Source organism: Betta splendens, chromosome 2, assembly GCF_900634795.4.
Source record: "Betta splendens chromosome 2, fBetSpl5.4, whole genome shotgun sequence".
Lineage (NCBI taxonomy): Eukaryota > Metazoa > Chordata > Actinopteri > Anabantiformes > Osphronemidae > Betta > Betta splendens.
The window spans coordinates 12,744,085-12,757,661 of record NC_040882.2 but is presented as its reverse complement, the minus strand read 5'-3'; the positions used below and the strand labels follow the sequence as shown (position 1 = coordinate 12,757,661).

The 13,577-nt window shown below is 43.7% G+C and overlaps 2 protein-coding genes across 21 annotated transcripts in view; one reads left to right on the top strand and one right to left on the bottom strand.

Moving 5' to 3' along the window:
* LOC129603091 (uncharacterized) overlaps positions 1-13,577 on the bottom strand; it is a 506,300-nt gene that overhangs the window by 152,726 nt on the left and 339,997 nt on the right. The window lies entirely within an intron of this gene.
* Positions 1-13,577, top strand: part of ablim2 (actin binding LIM protein family, member 2) — a 55,236-nt gene that overhangs the window by 35,092 nt on the left and 6,567 nt on the right. For 3 of the 20 annotated variants that reach the window (XM_055502720.1, XM_055502716.1, XM_055502719.1), the window contains exons 7-20: positions 2,167-2,254; positions 2,626-2,684; positions 2,891-2,932; positions 4,211-4,288; positions 4,585-4,728; positions 5,136-5,168; positions 5,792-5,909; positions 6,474-6,755; positions 7,352-7,423; positions 9,695-9,802; positions 11,138-11,191; positions 12,952-12,989; positions 13,178-13,286; positions 13,386-13,444. In XM_055502720.1, the coding sequence (XP_055358695.1) occupies positions 2,167-2,254; positions 2,626-2,684; positions 2,891-2,932; positions 4,211-4,288; positions 4,585-4,728; positions 5,136-5,168; positions 5,792-5,909; positions 6,474-6,755; positions 7,352-7,423; positions 9,695-9,802; positions 11,138-11,191; positions 12,952-12,989; positions 13,178-13,286; positions 13,386-13,444 (1,284 nt within the window). The remainder of the gene's footprint in view (positions 1-2,166; positions 2,255-2,625; positions 2,685-2,890; positions 2,933-4,210; positions 4,289-4,584; positions 4,729-5,135; positions 5,169-5,791; positions 5,910-6,473; positions 6,756-7,351; positions 7,424-9,694; positions 9,803-11,137; positions 11,192-12,951; positions 12,990-13,177; positions 13,287-13,385; positions 13,445-13,577) is intronic. The other 17 variants (XM_055502724.1, XM_055502728.1, XM_055502726.1 and 14 more) reach the window with 14 other exon arrangements.

The following is a 13,577-nucleotide window of genomic DNA, read 5'->3' as shown; positions in this document are numbered from 1 at the left end:
CTGCCGTAGCTACATGCGGCTCATGAAAATCCATTTCAATCTCCTAAATGGACCATTTCCTTCTCCCGACTCGTTCCTGCGACTGAGAGATGAGCGAAAGCAGGGTGCATTAGAGCGAAAGCAGATGGGCTTTAGATAATTGAGCGAGCTCTCTGCTGCCTCACCTGCTCTTTCTCCACTCGGCTTAGCTTATTTTTCCCCAGCTTTTTACTCTGCTCCAGTCTTAACCCCCAAACCTCAGACCTGGCTGACCCAGGCCTGAGTAAAATGTCGAGTCATCAGCTTTTAAGTTCCCCCGCACTGGTCCTCTTCCTTGACTTATCAGTCCTGCAGGACACTGTATATGATAATTTTCCACGTCTGCAGCCTCGGATTCAACAAAGGAAGGATTTGATTGCGGTGCTATCTCCTTTCCGGTCCTGTCTTAGTTTCCATGTTAGAATTTCAAACCAGTTCCAGCCTTTTATCTCCAGGCCTCAACGTCTCTAAGTCAACTTCCTCTCCTTCTCTCGGATGACTTTCACAGCGAGCCCGATTTGACGGCATCTGTTAAAGGCTGCCAGTCTTTTTCTGTCCCCGGCCTCGCTCTTCATTTTTGCTCAGCACGTCTCTGATGGCCTCCTCTCTACATATGCTCTCCATTGGGTCCAGATAAGCACTAAGCGGAGTGTTATTCAAGAAATAGGGTGTTGACATCCTGTTCTGATATTGTCCCATATTAAGATGACGCAGCTGAGTGCGGAGACCTCAGAGGGACCGAGCGGCCACATGATGGGGCGCCTCTGGAAGAGATCCGCGCGGGCTTCATTGCCTCGAGTCACTTGTTATGGGGAGCATAAATCAAACGTGCTTTAGAGCTTGAGCTTTTTGCCAACACAGTGAGATAATTCTTCCTGATTCCAAGGAAGGCTTTTTCATTTCACAACACAAAACAAGGCTTTAGTGCTGAGGAAATGAGCGCTGGGCGAGTGGTGTGGTTTGGAGAATGCCCAGCGGATATGGGTTATTAAAAGTAGGTGTTTTAAGAGGTTGTTTTTGGATCAAAGACTGATTCTTTCACTTCCCAAATAACCTTTTACCGTTCAATAACTCCTGACACAGCTGCTTTGGTGGACGATGACCCAGAATGAAACCATGGAAATCCCCGGCTGCATTACTTTTCAATAACCTGGATTCAAAACCAGTTGTATCCCAGATCCAAACAGACTCCAATACGTCACACCAAACCAGCACTGGCATCCACCCCAACCAGTTTGCTTCATGGATACATGGAGCAGAGCGGGCACCTGAAGATATCTAGCTCCCAGTGGCCTTGTGGTTTGGACCATTCACTCCATGAGCTCGATATTACGATATTGCGATATTACACACACGTCTATTCATTCACCATTTGTTTAACACTGCCTTGTGAACTGTTGCTCATTCCAGTCACATGACACCCATCGACCCCTGTATGTCAGGTCTGTCTCAACCATGCGAGTCATGACACTTCACACTCAGACACACACAGGTTTATGTTAAATTTCTAACCTATTATGAATATTCAAGAGTGACTAGTGTGTAGGTTTGTAAAAGCACTCTACAACTATAGTGTTCTCTAGTCAGGACAAGGGCTCCACCTTGTGGATGAATATTTAGGCACAGCTTTCGTCTGTTGTCGTTTTATGCTGCATCGGTGTCTCTACAGGATAGGGTAGACTTTATTGTCATTGTAAGCTAATTATGAGCCTTCTAATATAGAGATGAACATTTTGACAGACAACACGTTTGTTTGCATGCGTTATGTCTTGTGCGATCATGGTTGGTGTGATGGTTGCTCAGTGCTGCTCTGTGAGGGATGAATTGTTTATAAACCTGTTAATAAACAAGTATAAGTATACAAAAAAATACGAAATATATACGAATACGAAAAAGTATACGAAAAATCACAGTAATGATGTTATTCTGTGTATGATGTTACACAGTTATATTAAAACAGAGACACATTCTTAGGAATGATTATGACATTTACTTCATCATGCATTAGAAATATGTCATATATTTTGGTTTGAAATGGTCCATAAAGGTACGACACATTGCTACTGTAGCAGGCAGGAAGTGTTTCCTTGCTGCGACGCTTGACACGCTGCATTACTCCCACTGTTATTCACTTCTTGCTCAACGCAGGCTGGAGAGAAGCATTACCACCCCACATGCGCCCGCTGTGCCCGCTGTGAGCAGATGTTTGCAGAGGGAGAAGAGATGTATCTGCAAGGTAAAGTCTGCTGTCGGACATGGGATGGTGCACTGCAACTACAAAGTGAAGCCGGAACCAACAATCAGCATAAGAAACAGTAATATGCTTCACTAGAAAAACAAAATCACTGACAAAAATCGTACATTACAGTAGATTTCATCAGTTTGTAAATGTCAACACTGCCAATAACGTTTTTTTTAATGTTATTGTTGATATATGTGAAGCAACAGTTTTTTTCAGGAATTAAACAAATAAACATGCATCATTACATGCAAATTACATGCAAGTATGCAAATTAACAATGCTTGCAAAGCTCTGATTTGAACTAGGTCGTTACCCCGGGTCAGAGCTGTGTTAAAGGTCTGCTGCTGGTGTCTCTGTCCTTCCAGGGTCTTCTATCTGGCATCCTCCATGCAGACAAGCAGCCAAGCAGGAGGAGAAGAGCAAGGTGAGTGCAAAAAGAGTCATACTGTAAGGTAATTTTAAGGACGAAGATGAGGCTGGAGGTAGTACATTGGTCGTAACAGTGGGACAGAGGTTTAACAGAGGGCTGACAGAAAAACATCAACACTACGTTACCTTTACATCAGCTGCCCTGCTGCCCTTCCTCCATCTCCCATCCTCATCCTCCACTTTAACCCCTCTCCTCCCCAGAAGCAGGTGCGGATACAGCTCAATGATGTCCCCGAGGAACAGGTTGGTGCTCCTGCACCCGCTCCTCCCCCACAGCCATCTGAAGCATGGGCTCATTGTAACCACTGACACCTGCTGCTGTTTGTGTGTGAGCTTCATGGTGATCAGCAGCTACACACACAGGCCTCGCACACTGCTGCCGTACACCTTCTCCTGAGTCGACGCCTGACTCAGAAACGCTGGGTGTGATGCATGTACAGTTATGGTTCATTAAGCGAGAGCTGAACTGCATCACATGTACTGTATCTGTGGAAACAATTTACACAGAGGACAAGTCGCACACTAGCTGATCGCTTGGCTCTACATGGCTGATACTAATGGAGCCAGTCTGTGTGTGTGTGTGTGTGTGTGTGTGTGTGTGTGTGTGTGTGTGTGTGTGTGTGTGTGTGTGTAGGCCTAAGAGGAAGGAGAAGGGCCACAGTGTGTGTGTGTGTTGGGGGGGGGGGGGCGCAGCATGGATTGATTTGGCGTGTCATGCTAATACAGGATCAAGCAGCATATTCCAGCTTTAAGATACAGCTACTCATTCCAATTTACATCCATTTTGGCTGAGCAATAAATGTATTCCTATTCAACCACAGGTTGAGGATTTTTAACACTGCATGTTTGGTCATCTGCTAACATGTCTGCTAAAGACGTGATTAAATTAATCCAGTGAGATGTCAGCAGTTCATTCATTCAGCTCATTTCTACTAAAAGACCTCAAAATCACTCTGGTTTAAAAGTTTTACAGTGTTCTGAAAGTCAAAAATGTGCAGTTTAAAAGCTTACATAGATATTCACAATACGTTTGCTGGAAGAACTTACATTGATTTAGCTAAATTATTACTCTGTGATGTTTTACAGAAATTACTTTTGTCGTTTTATTAACGAAATGTTTATTATTAAGGTAACTTCAACATATTCATTTTATTATTTGACTGATTTATCTTTGTAGTTAGATATGAAATATAACCTTTGTTCTTGGTTCTGTGTTGTCAGTGGTTTAACGATATTTATTATTTATAACATACGAAGCGTGGACTCTCGTCATCCTCTAAATGATGACTGAACGATTATGTCAGTGTTGTTAACGTTGCTGTGACTGGGCTGGGGTACATGTGGTTTCTGTGATTGTTTAAAGATGAAGCAAAGAGGAAGTTTGAAATATCCACATCTCTGAGCTTGAATGGATGAACACTTTTTATACCTGTTGATATATTTTTCTCAGCCACTTATCTTATGTTATGCATGTAGTATATTAACACACATGTTTGTGTGTTTTGCGTGTTTGTGTTGCAGGTGACACGGACTTCCTCTGAGAGCATCACTTCAGTCCCCGCGTCCAGCGCCTCAGGCTCCCCCAGCAGAGTTATCTACGTAAGGCTGCACTACATCTACTCACCAGCAGGGGGCAGCTGTTTACGCTTCAGCTTAACTTTAATAATAATTGAACTTTATCCATGACACATTGGGGAAATTATTCTCTGCATTTTCACTCATCCCCTGATGGGAGGGGTAGGAAGCCACAGTGCGGCACCTGGGGAGCTAGTGTGAGGTCTCTTGCTCAAGGACACACAGCAGGGCTTGAACCTGGGACCTTCTGCTTCCAAACGCCAATTCTCCGTCTACTGAGCTATTAATTACTAATGTTTTTTTTTGCTGTCTGTTCTCAGGCCAAACTAGGGGAGGAGATGCTGGACTACAAAGACCTGGCGGCTCTCCCAAAGACCAAGGCCATCTATAACATAGACAGGCCTGATATGCTGTCCTACTCCCCCTATGTCAGCTACCCAGCCGAGGAGAGGCACTATGGAGAGGTAGACGGGCCCGTCACAGCTGTTTACTTCTAATCCTGTAGATTCTCTCCTCCACTGCACATATGTGAAAACCTTTCTGAAACTATTTACCATCTAACGTCTGTGAATAGTGTTCATCGTTATTTATCATCTTTTCTAACTGACCCTGATGTGACTGAGTAGCTGCTTCCTTCAGTTTGTTTTTCCACTGCGACCCCTCCATCTCTCTCCATCAGTGGAGGCACTAGCTGCCTTCGTAACGTCCACAAGCCCTGAGCATGTGAACCCAACAATGTACATCCATTCATCAGGAATGTTCCCTCACAGCCACACTGAGCGATCACCGTCATGGTCAGATGGTTAACTCGCACTAACCATCACGTACAACTCCTCCCTAATCATTGGCCTTCTCCCCTCTTCATTTGCAGTCCCCTCAGCTGCTTTCTCCTACTCCTACAGAGGTAATCTATGCTCTGCGTCTGTCTGTGGATGCTACCCATCATGCATCAATGTGTGTGTTAGTGTACATGTATGTGAGTGAGGACTGAGTATTATGACATTTTATAATTGCACTGGTGTTAATTCACATTGATTTTAGTAGACCAGCAACTAAAGAGGTCTACAGAACATTGTTAAAAAAGAAGTGACTGACTAATCATTATTATGCTCTAAATTTCATTTTATTTGAAACGATAAATAAGGGTATTGCCTATGTAATGTTTTTTTTCCTGTGCAGATCCATGTGTCAATAACATGATTGGCTCATCTCACACTTACTGGCCTCTGTTATTACAGCTGTACAGTCTAACTCAATCCAATACAACCACTCTGCCAATAATTCTACTTTTACCAGTCCCCACTGTGACCTTAGTAGTAAACATATAGTGGAAACCCCACCCTAACTTCCACCTAAAAGCTAAGAGGTGATCCCCATTAAATGCAGCATTAATGGTAGAGCTGCCGTTGGCCTGTTAGTGTCTTGCCTACATTCTGGTCTGATGCTGTGACCAAAGACTGTGTCGGTGTGTGTTTCTCGGAATGCACTGATTTTTCCTATAGTTGACCTTTTGACTTTGTGCACCAGGGCGATGGGGAGAAGTCTCCCCGGCAGAGGAGGCCATCTAGTCCCAGCTCCAACAGCTCCCTGGGGGGCTACGGGCGCTACACCCCGTCTCGTTCCCCTCAGAATTACAGCCGAGCAGGTATCATACGCTACACATCCTGCATGATACTCTGTTGTCACATCAAAGCACAGTACTGAGTTCAAAATATAAGTGTCGCAATAAATTGTAATGAGAGTTGAATACTGTGGAAAAACCTACAGTCTGTGTTAGTCTTGTCAAACATTTCTGCTGTTCCCAAAACCAAAAAATCAGGGGACTTTCTCTCAATCTGAGGGTTAATTAAACTCTTTCATTACTTTGTCAGAATCCATTAGGTGGTTTCCATCAAACACTTTGAATTCTGCTTTTCATTTAGCAGCAGCTATGCTTTCCCGTTATTCATTTTCTTGTCAAATGTGCTTCATGCTGCTAACCTCACGAGTAGTTCTTATACAAGGGAGCTGAAGCTTATCTACTGGATCATGTTAATATTTCGAACATTCTTGACCTAAAAACATGCAAAGATGAATCAAGGTTTATACTGTAAAACAAAAACAGGAAGTGACACCAGTTTTGTCAGTGTTGCTACTAGAATACAACTTGTCACATATTATTTGTATGTACTTTATCAACATATTTCCTATGATTTGACTGAACATTCAGGGCCAGAGGTTTACCTTGGTGGCAGAAACAGCGGCCAGTACCGTGATTGCACTTCCCTCCCTTTGCCCCCAAACCTCATGGGTGCCAGTAAACAGCCCTCCACCTGGGCCAGGGACTCATCCTCCCTGCCTGTGTATTGTTCTGGTGGGGCTGAAGGTGTTGGTGGTGTTGGTGGCAAGTACTCACCCACACCAGGAGGTGGCAGTGCAGGTTTGTCTTTACACCTAAACCCCACCACCTTGGCCCTGTTGCAGCAGCACAACTACATCCCGTACTTCAGAGGTATCAAAGCACAGTAAGACCAAGACCTGGTCCAATGCAGACAGTGCTGACAACCCTCAGATACAGTACAAACGAACTTCTCCAGAACAAAAATGTTCTATTTATTTTCCAAAAATGCGCAGTGCTGCGGCCCTCTGATGGTGGTTAAAGACATGCAACCCTAACCCAAATTATAATTAGTCTGGGTTCTCCACAACAGCAACATAATGGTCCTGTCTGCATTTGTCTGAGATCAAAGGTCCCAAAGAATGGAGTGCTGTGATAGTAGCATTGAACTGGCTTCACTCAGCATGAGTTGTGGTAAAGCACAACATTAACCGTATGCTGAAAACTTTCACTCCGGGTGTCTGGCTCTTTTACGTTTGCCATAAGCCGCTGAGTCCAAAGGAGAAACACACCGTCTGATGTGCTTCATGTGGTCTGTAACCACTGACTGTTCATCAAGATTCATTCTCTTTAAATGCCATGAACCTGCTAATGCTGTTCACGATACCACGTCTGTGAAACATCACAAACCGGGTTTAAACACATCAGACTCTCCAACCACTTCCCTTTGCTTTATCTTCCTCCTATTCCTTGATCTCCTATGCCCCCAGGGTTCAAACAGGACCCCCTACCTGACCCTAAAGCTAGGACCTCCCTGCATCTCAGTTTACGTCCTCCTAACGGTAAAGGCACCAGAATTTCTTCTTTGTGTCTTCACTTCCCCGGTGGAATGGTTAGCAGGTTTTGTGATGTTGTTGTCCGGTATCGTGATGTTGTCGGGTTTCATGGGGTGCATCAAGGTACTTTACTCGTACCACTCAGGTGTTTTCATTCTGCTTGCCCTGTTCACTTGTGTCTGTGGACGTGGTCATTGTTGTGCATGGACAGATGGATAGACCTGAGACATGGTTGTTGTTATTATGTTTAAGGAGGAATAATGGTGATTTGATTTGTGCTTGTTTGTTTAGACTGTTGACCTGGTTGTTGCCTGCCTTTGATGTGTGACCTACCTAAGTGTTTTCCCCGAATGATCCCTTGTTCATTGTCATGTGTTGGACCTTATGACCTTTATGGTGTTACTTGCTTTTATCAACAGTTCTAACACGGGTATGTTTAGTCTGGATTACAGCGGCCTCCATGCGCACCTCTCCACATTAAGATCGGCTTGGCACCATATTTCTCGTTTTCATAATTGCCTTGGCTGAAAAAGAATGTTATTTCAGTACTTCCTGTAGGTTTGCGTGCTTGGACCTTTGCTGATTAAAAGGAGGAGGTACAGAGGGAAGCAGTATGACATTCCGCTTGAACATTTCGCACAGAAAATCACGAACACGCGGTCCAGGGTTTCGGTGGTTTTCCATGACAGGGAGAGGCTGAGAGGGGAGCTCTCTGATGGGGGGAATGGTGGAATGAGACATCCCGAGCAGGCCGAGCTGTAATTTGGGGTCTGGTTGCCAGTTGCAGTGGCATGTAACAGAGTCCACCGCTGGCCTTGTTCAGGCCCTAGTGGTTCCTAACACACCGTGAAAGAGAGCTATTTGTTTTCCTGCAGTGGGCTCGTGTTTTAGCGAGCTATCGGGTTCTCGCACAGATGTTACTGTGGAAGTGAGCCGTTCACACTTTTCAGATGTGCTGTTCAAAGGTGGAGACCGAAGGAAAGTCCAGGAATGGGCCTTGGAAGGAGGAATAATGCAAGCTTCACTTTATTTTCTCCCCGAATCATTGTCAGTGATACCAAAACCATCTTTTATATCTTGTTATTGTTTTATTGTCTCCCTTATTTGCCAAATGTGCATTTTATTCAGCTTAAGAATATGAGATTTCCTCCCAAACTCCCTCATCCTCCCAACTTAGATGCTTGTCAGGACAACACTGAAGCCTTTACTAATAGTACAAACAGTGTGTGTTTACAGCTGTGTGTGTGCGCGTGTGTGCTTAGGAGATCACTCAGACCAGCACTAACAGCTCTGCAGTGTCAGTGATCTCATCCACTTGCATCCAGATTGCTGGGGATGGTTCTTCCCTGTCTGAGGGGAGAGTGTGTGCGTTCAATCAGCTGACACCCTCCGTCTCTAGCAGACACACGCACAATCTCTGTTTGTTCTTCTAATCTCTGGATGTAGAGTGATTATTATCTTTGGCCTTAAGAGTGTCAGTGACTCCATCACCCAGCATGCTCAGGATGTTAGGACAGTGAAGTCTACAGTAAGATAAGCAACACACAAACACACACACATGCACAAGTGTCCATGTTACACTCAGCGAGACCCACAGCAAGCTAAGGTAACAATAATAGCCATTGGTCATTTAAACTGTGCCAGTTCAGACATTTGTTTTATTCTGTTAAGCAATGACAGCAAAGTCTCTCAGATCATCTGTTTACAGTAAATCATTATGGAGTAGTTACCTTTTATGGCCTGTGTGGAACCACTTCTGTGTATCTGGGCTGAGCAGCTTCTTTCTAACAGCTGTTTCCCAACACGTTCTGGTAATTTCCCAAATTTAGCCTTTAACACCTACTGTACACTTGCAGCAGACAGCTGGCCTAATGTGTCTGGAGGAGAGGACAGGCCAAGTTTGAACAAATCACTCTGCTTGCTCCTCTTTGTCACTTGATTGTCTCAGCAGTTTGCAGCTCCAGGGTTGCGAAGGCATCGACGAGTGGAGCTTTAGCGTGACACTGCTGAAAAAATGGAGATCTGAGATACAAGGCACCACAATTTGTATGAGCTGGCTGCACTTAGAACTGTCTCATTGCTAAACAGATTATTAGATAAGGATAAATTCATCACCAGGGCAGCTGGGTCATCAGGTCACCTACATTATTATAACATGACAGCTTCATATTTGAGCTTTATTATTGTGCTTAACATAACGCTGCCTTCCTGTTTTTTCCCAAACCCTCTCCCCATCTGCCTTTCACAACCACCACCCACCTCCATCCCCACCTGGAGGTAGTGAAAGTGGTCGCAGCACCCCCAGCTTATCCACCTACTCTGATGGAAAATCCCCCTCATCTACTTCCACATACGTGGCTGCTCCCCGACATTTCCACATACCAGGTAGGACACGACTGCCGCTGCCTGGTTCACCACTTTAATCTCATTTCTTTTGCAGCGTCTCCCTACTGTAAGTATGTAAGTATGTGTGGGCACAGCATTAACTTCACATGTAACAACAATTTATGCAGATTTTACCAGCAGATGTTATAAATTACAGTATTATGTATGACACTGTATATGCAAAATAAAGTCTCAACGTCTTTAAAAAGAACACACACTATTAGTTGCTGTTTACTCCACATGTTGAGTACTGCGGATATTTGCCCTAATGGGAATCTGTTCCTAACTTCCCGTTGTTTACATCGTAATTTACAGTATAACACACTGGTTGCCCCTGGCTCGTGATTTGGGTTCTGTATCTCTCCAGAACTTTGATGCCCTACTGTTCATTATTTTCAAAGCGGCTTCTCTGGCAGAACAGTGGTCTGACATGAACCTGCATCACCTAGAATTACAGTCAAAAAGTGCTTGGAAGTGAGCTGACGTTAAACCGTGTATCCTTCATTACTTTGAGTCTCTTACAAAGGGAAATCTGTTTGATCTGCCATATTGTTCCCATTCACAATTACAGTACACTGTCAGTCTCGCAGAGGGGGGTGGGTGGTTGGGTGGGGGCAAGGGCTCATATTGGAAGCAAGTTAAGTGGAGAAGCAACAGCCAACGATTATCCGCTTAATGGCTTTCATAGTCATTGTCCTCATTGCTTTTATTTGAATATTGTTTCAGATGCTGGCAGGCACTGAAACAAGTCAGAGAAATGACCCACATGCGTTGCTTTATTGTGAGTCATGTTTCTGCTGTGGCTTAATGTGCGACAGTTGTTACTAAGCATCTCTGTCAGAGGCCTGTCTCGGTCCACTGACGCTAAGATGAATTAGATCAGTCTTGGGGAGAAAACATACTGTCCCCATCATCATCCAGAGGCGCCACATCCAACAGCACAGTTAATGCAACCAGACCTATATAAACTTTTCCCTATTGTTGTGATGTTTGTATTATTATTTTATGATTTTATTAAGATTGCTAATCCAAACAGAATGGTGCCTGGTGACCACGTGTGGTTTCTCTATTACTATGATTGTCACTGTAATGTTTTGCATCAAGAAAACCCTCATTTTCCTCCAACCAATGAGTCAATATTTTAATATACTGCATGAGTAATATTAAAAGTGGTGATGTTTCTGATGTGCAATAATAAAAATGCCTATTCTGCGCCTCCTTCTGCTCATTCCTCTAACGGCTAACTCATGCTTCTTTTTCTCCATTCTCTCTTTCTTTCTCTCCCCTCGTCCCATTTCGGCTTCTTCCATTCCTTTTCTCCGTTCCCATCTTCAGAGACTATGGTCAAAGATAATATCTATAGAAAACCTCCCATCTACAAACAGCATGGTACAGTCCACTTCCTCTATAACAACACTTCCTTCTCTGGTCTGGTCTCTGCACGATGTGTTGCATGTTATCTGTCAGTCATCCAGTCACACGTTTACCTTTGTTCCTCCTCGCGTTCGTCCAGTAGACAACATGGACTGATCCCATAGAGCTCATGGAAGAGTACTGCACCCAAACTAAGTTAGACAATTAGGATGATGGGGAATTTTTAGACAAAATGAACAAACTTGATACTTCATAATGACCTATGACTCTGCTCATTGAAAAGTTTAACTAAGACTTAACGTTCAAACAGGTTTAGCTCTTTTTTTGAACACAGTATTTCTACTTTGCTCAAGCTCAGGTTAAAATTATCAAACATGCTGTTAACTCCCCAAAAGGTACGCAGACCCAGGTGAACAGGTGTTTGCATCAAATGCAAGAAATCAGTGACATCAGTGACTAGTATGTAGCCAACAAATGAATTGTGACAGATTTGCACCCCCCTGGGGTCACAAATCCTTGACCAGGTTCTGGAGGCGATATCAAGTTGCTCACATTGACTTTTAGCCACAATTTCACATGGAAACTAAATCTGCAGAGTTGGGTTTTACCTACAATATAAACATTGCCCCAGAATTCATTACAGCGCAGTAATAGTGGAACCCATTTGGGACTGATTGGGTTTGGGAGCATTGGTTGCTCTTTCTCGCCTGAATCACGCCTGCACTCATCTCACCAGCCCATTTGTTAGTTCTGTTGGTAATGCTGTGATTGAATGTACACTGTGAATGACTGCAGACATGAATCACTTTGTGGTGCACGGTGCCATTAGTGTTGTGCCAATCACTGTTTCAGCCACCCCTAATCGTTGTTTGTGTGTTCATGACTGTTGCCCTCGAGCTACAGGATATGTGGACATAAAAGGGCCACTCAGAAGATATTAACCGTACCAGGTGGTCTTACTGCCTCTGTCACACAAGGACATGTTCAAATATGACAAGTAAATCAGTTGCATATTGCAAAGCACTACGGGTTTATTAGCTTGCTATTAGACATGAGGTCACTGACAAGCTGTAAAAAATGGAAGTCTACATCTTATACAGAGTTTAGATTTCTCCCTCGTGGTCCAGCTTCACTTACCATGTGGAGTGACCTTAGCTTCGAATTGGTTACACTTGCTCTGTGGGAATTTGGCCCATTGGTCATGTTACATCCATATAGATCTGCTCTAAGGGCCTGCTTATACTTTATCCTGTGGAGTGTTTTGTGTTTTTCGTTGTCTTAAGAGACACATTTGGGACTAATTTCCGTTGAAGGTGTCAAAGAAAATCCAAAGCTGAATGTGTGTATGGGACAATGTATTGATTGTTTACTGTCATAAATTGTAAATTGGGGTTAGACGGCAATTTACTCTATACAGTATGTGTAGCTAACTAATAATGAGCAAGTACTGCTAAAAAACATATACAGTAATGTAGGTAAAAAGCCATTTGTTAATGTTAGAACAAGTCCAGAGGGTGAAATAACTTTCAGTCATCCTCATGGGACCATGAATATCTATGAAATTACCTTGCAACCATTACTGTAGTGATTGAGCTATTTCTTCCTCATGACCAATGGATCAGACTCTCAAACGAAAGTGTTGCTCCTCACATTTGTTGTTTAGGTAGAGCTTAGTGTTCAGTGCATGTGAAACTGTGTAGACGCTGTCTCCAGCTGATGATGTCATCTTCTCGGGTCTTAACTGTGGCATCCTGTAACATGTGACTGTTTTACAGCTTCTAGAACATCTTGGCAGGATGGGGATGATAGCAAGGTGGGTGAGAGTGTGTACATGTATTCTTAGTTAGTTTGTCAGTGTCTCTTTTCAAGTCATGTTCTTTCAGATCTATAAATACTATACATTCATGAACTAACTTACTAACTCATACTGTGTAACTCATCGATCACTTCTTTCCATCATTCTGTCTCTGTCTTTTTGGATCTCTGTCTGTTTCTCTATAGAGAACCAGCTGGATGATATTGAAGAGTGACATTGATGGACAGATGGGTCCAGAAGACCTTGACCCCCGCAAGTCTACTTGTAGTCTGCCCACTGACACCTCTCAGCCCAGTGAGTAACCAGTCCCAGTGAAGAGGGAGTGATGTGACGTCTGTTAAAGAACATCAGCGTTCTCTCAATTCAAGCCTGAGATGTTTCTCCTCTCCACAGATTTCCCTTACAATAAGTCTGCGTCTCTACCTGGATATGGAAGAAATGGCATTTACAAGGCGAGTTTCCAAATGAAGGAAAGATCTATTTAAACATTCTGTAACGGCTCCTGTTCCTTAATCAGATCGGCCCGTTATGGTCATACCACAGATGTTTGCTCTTCCTGTGTATCACCAGCTCTGATACAGCTGT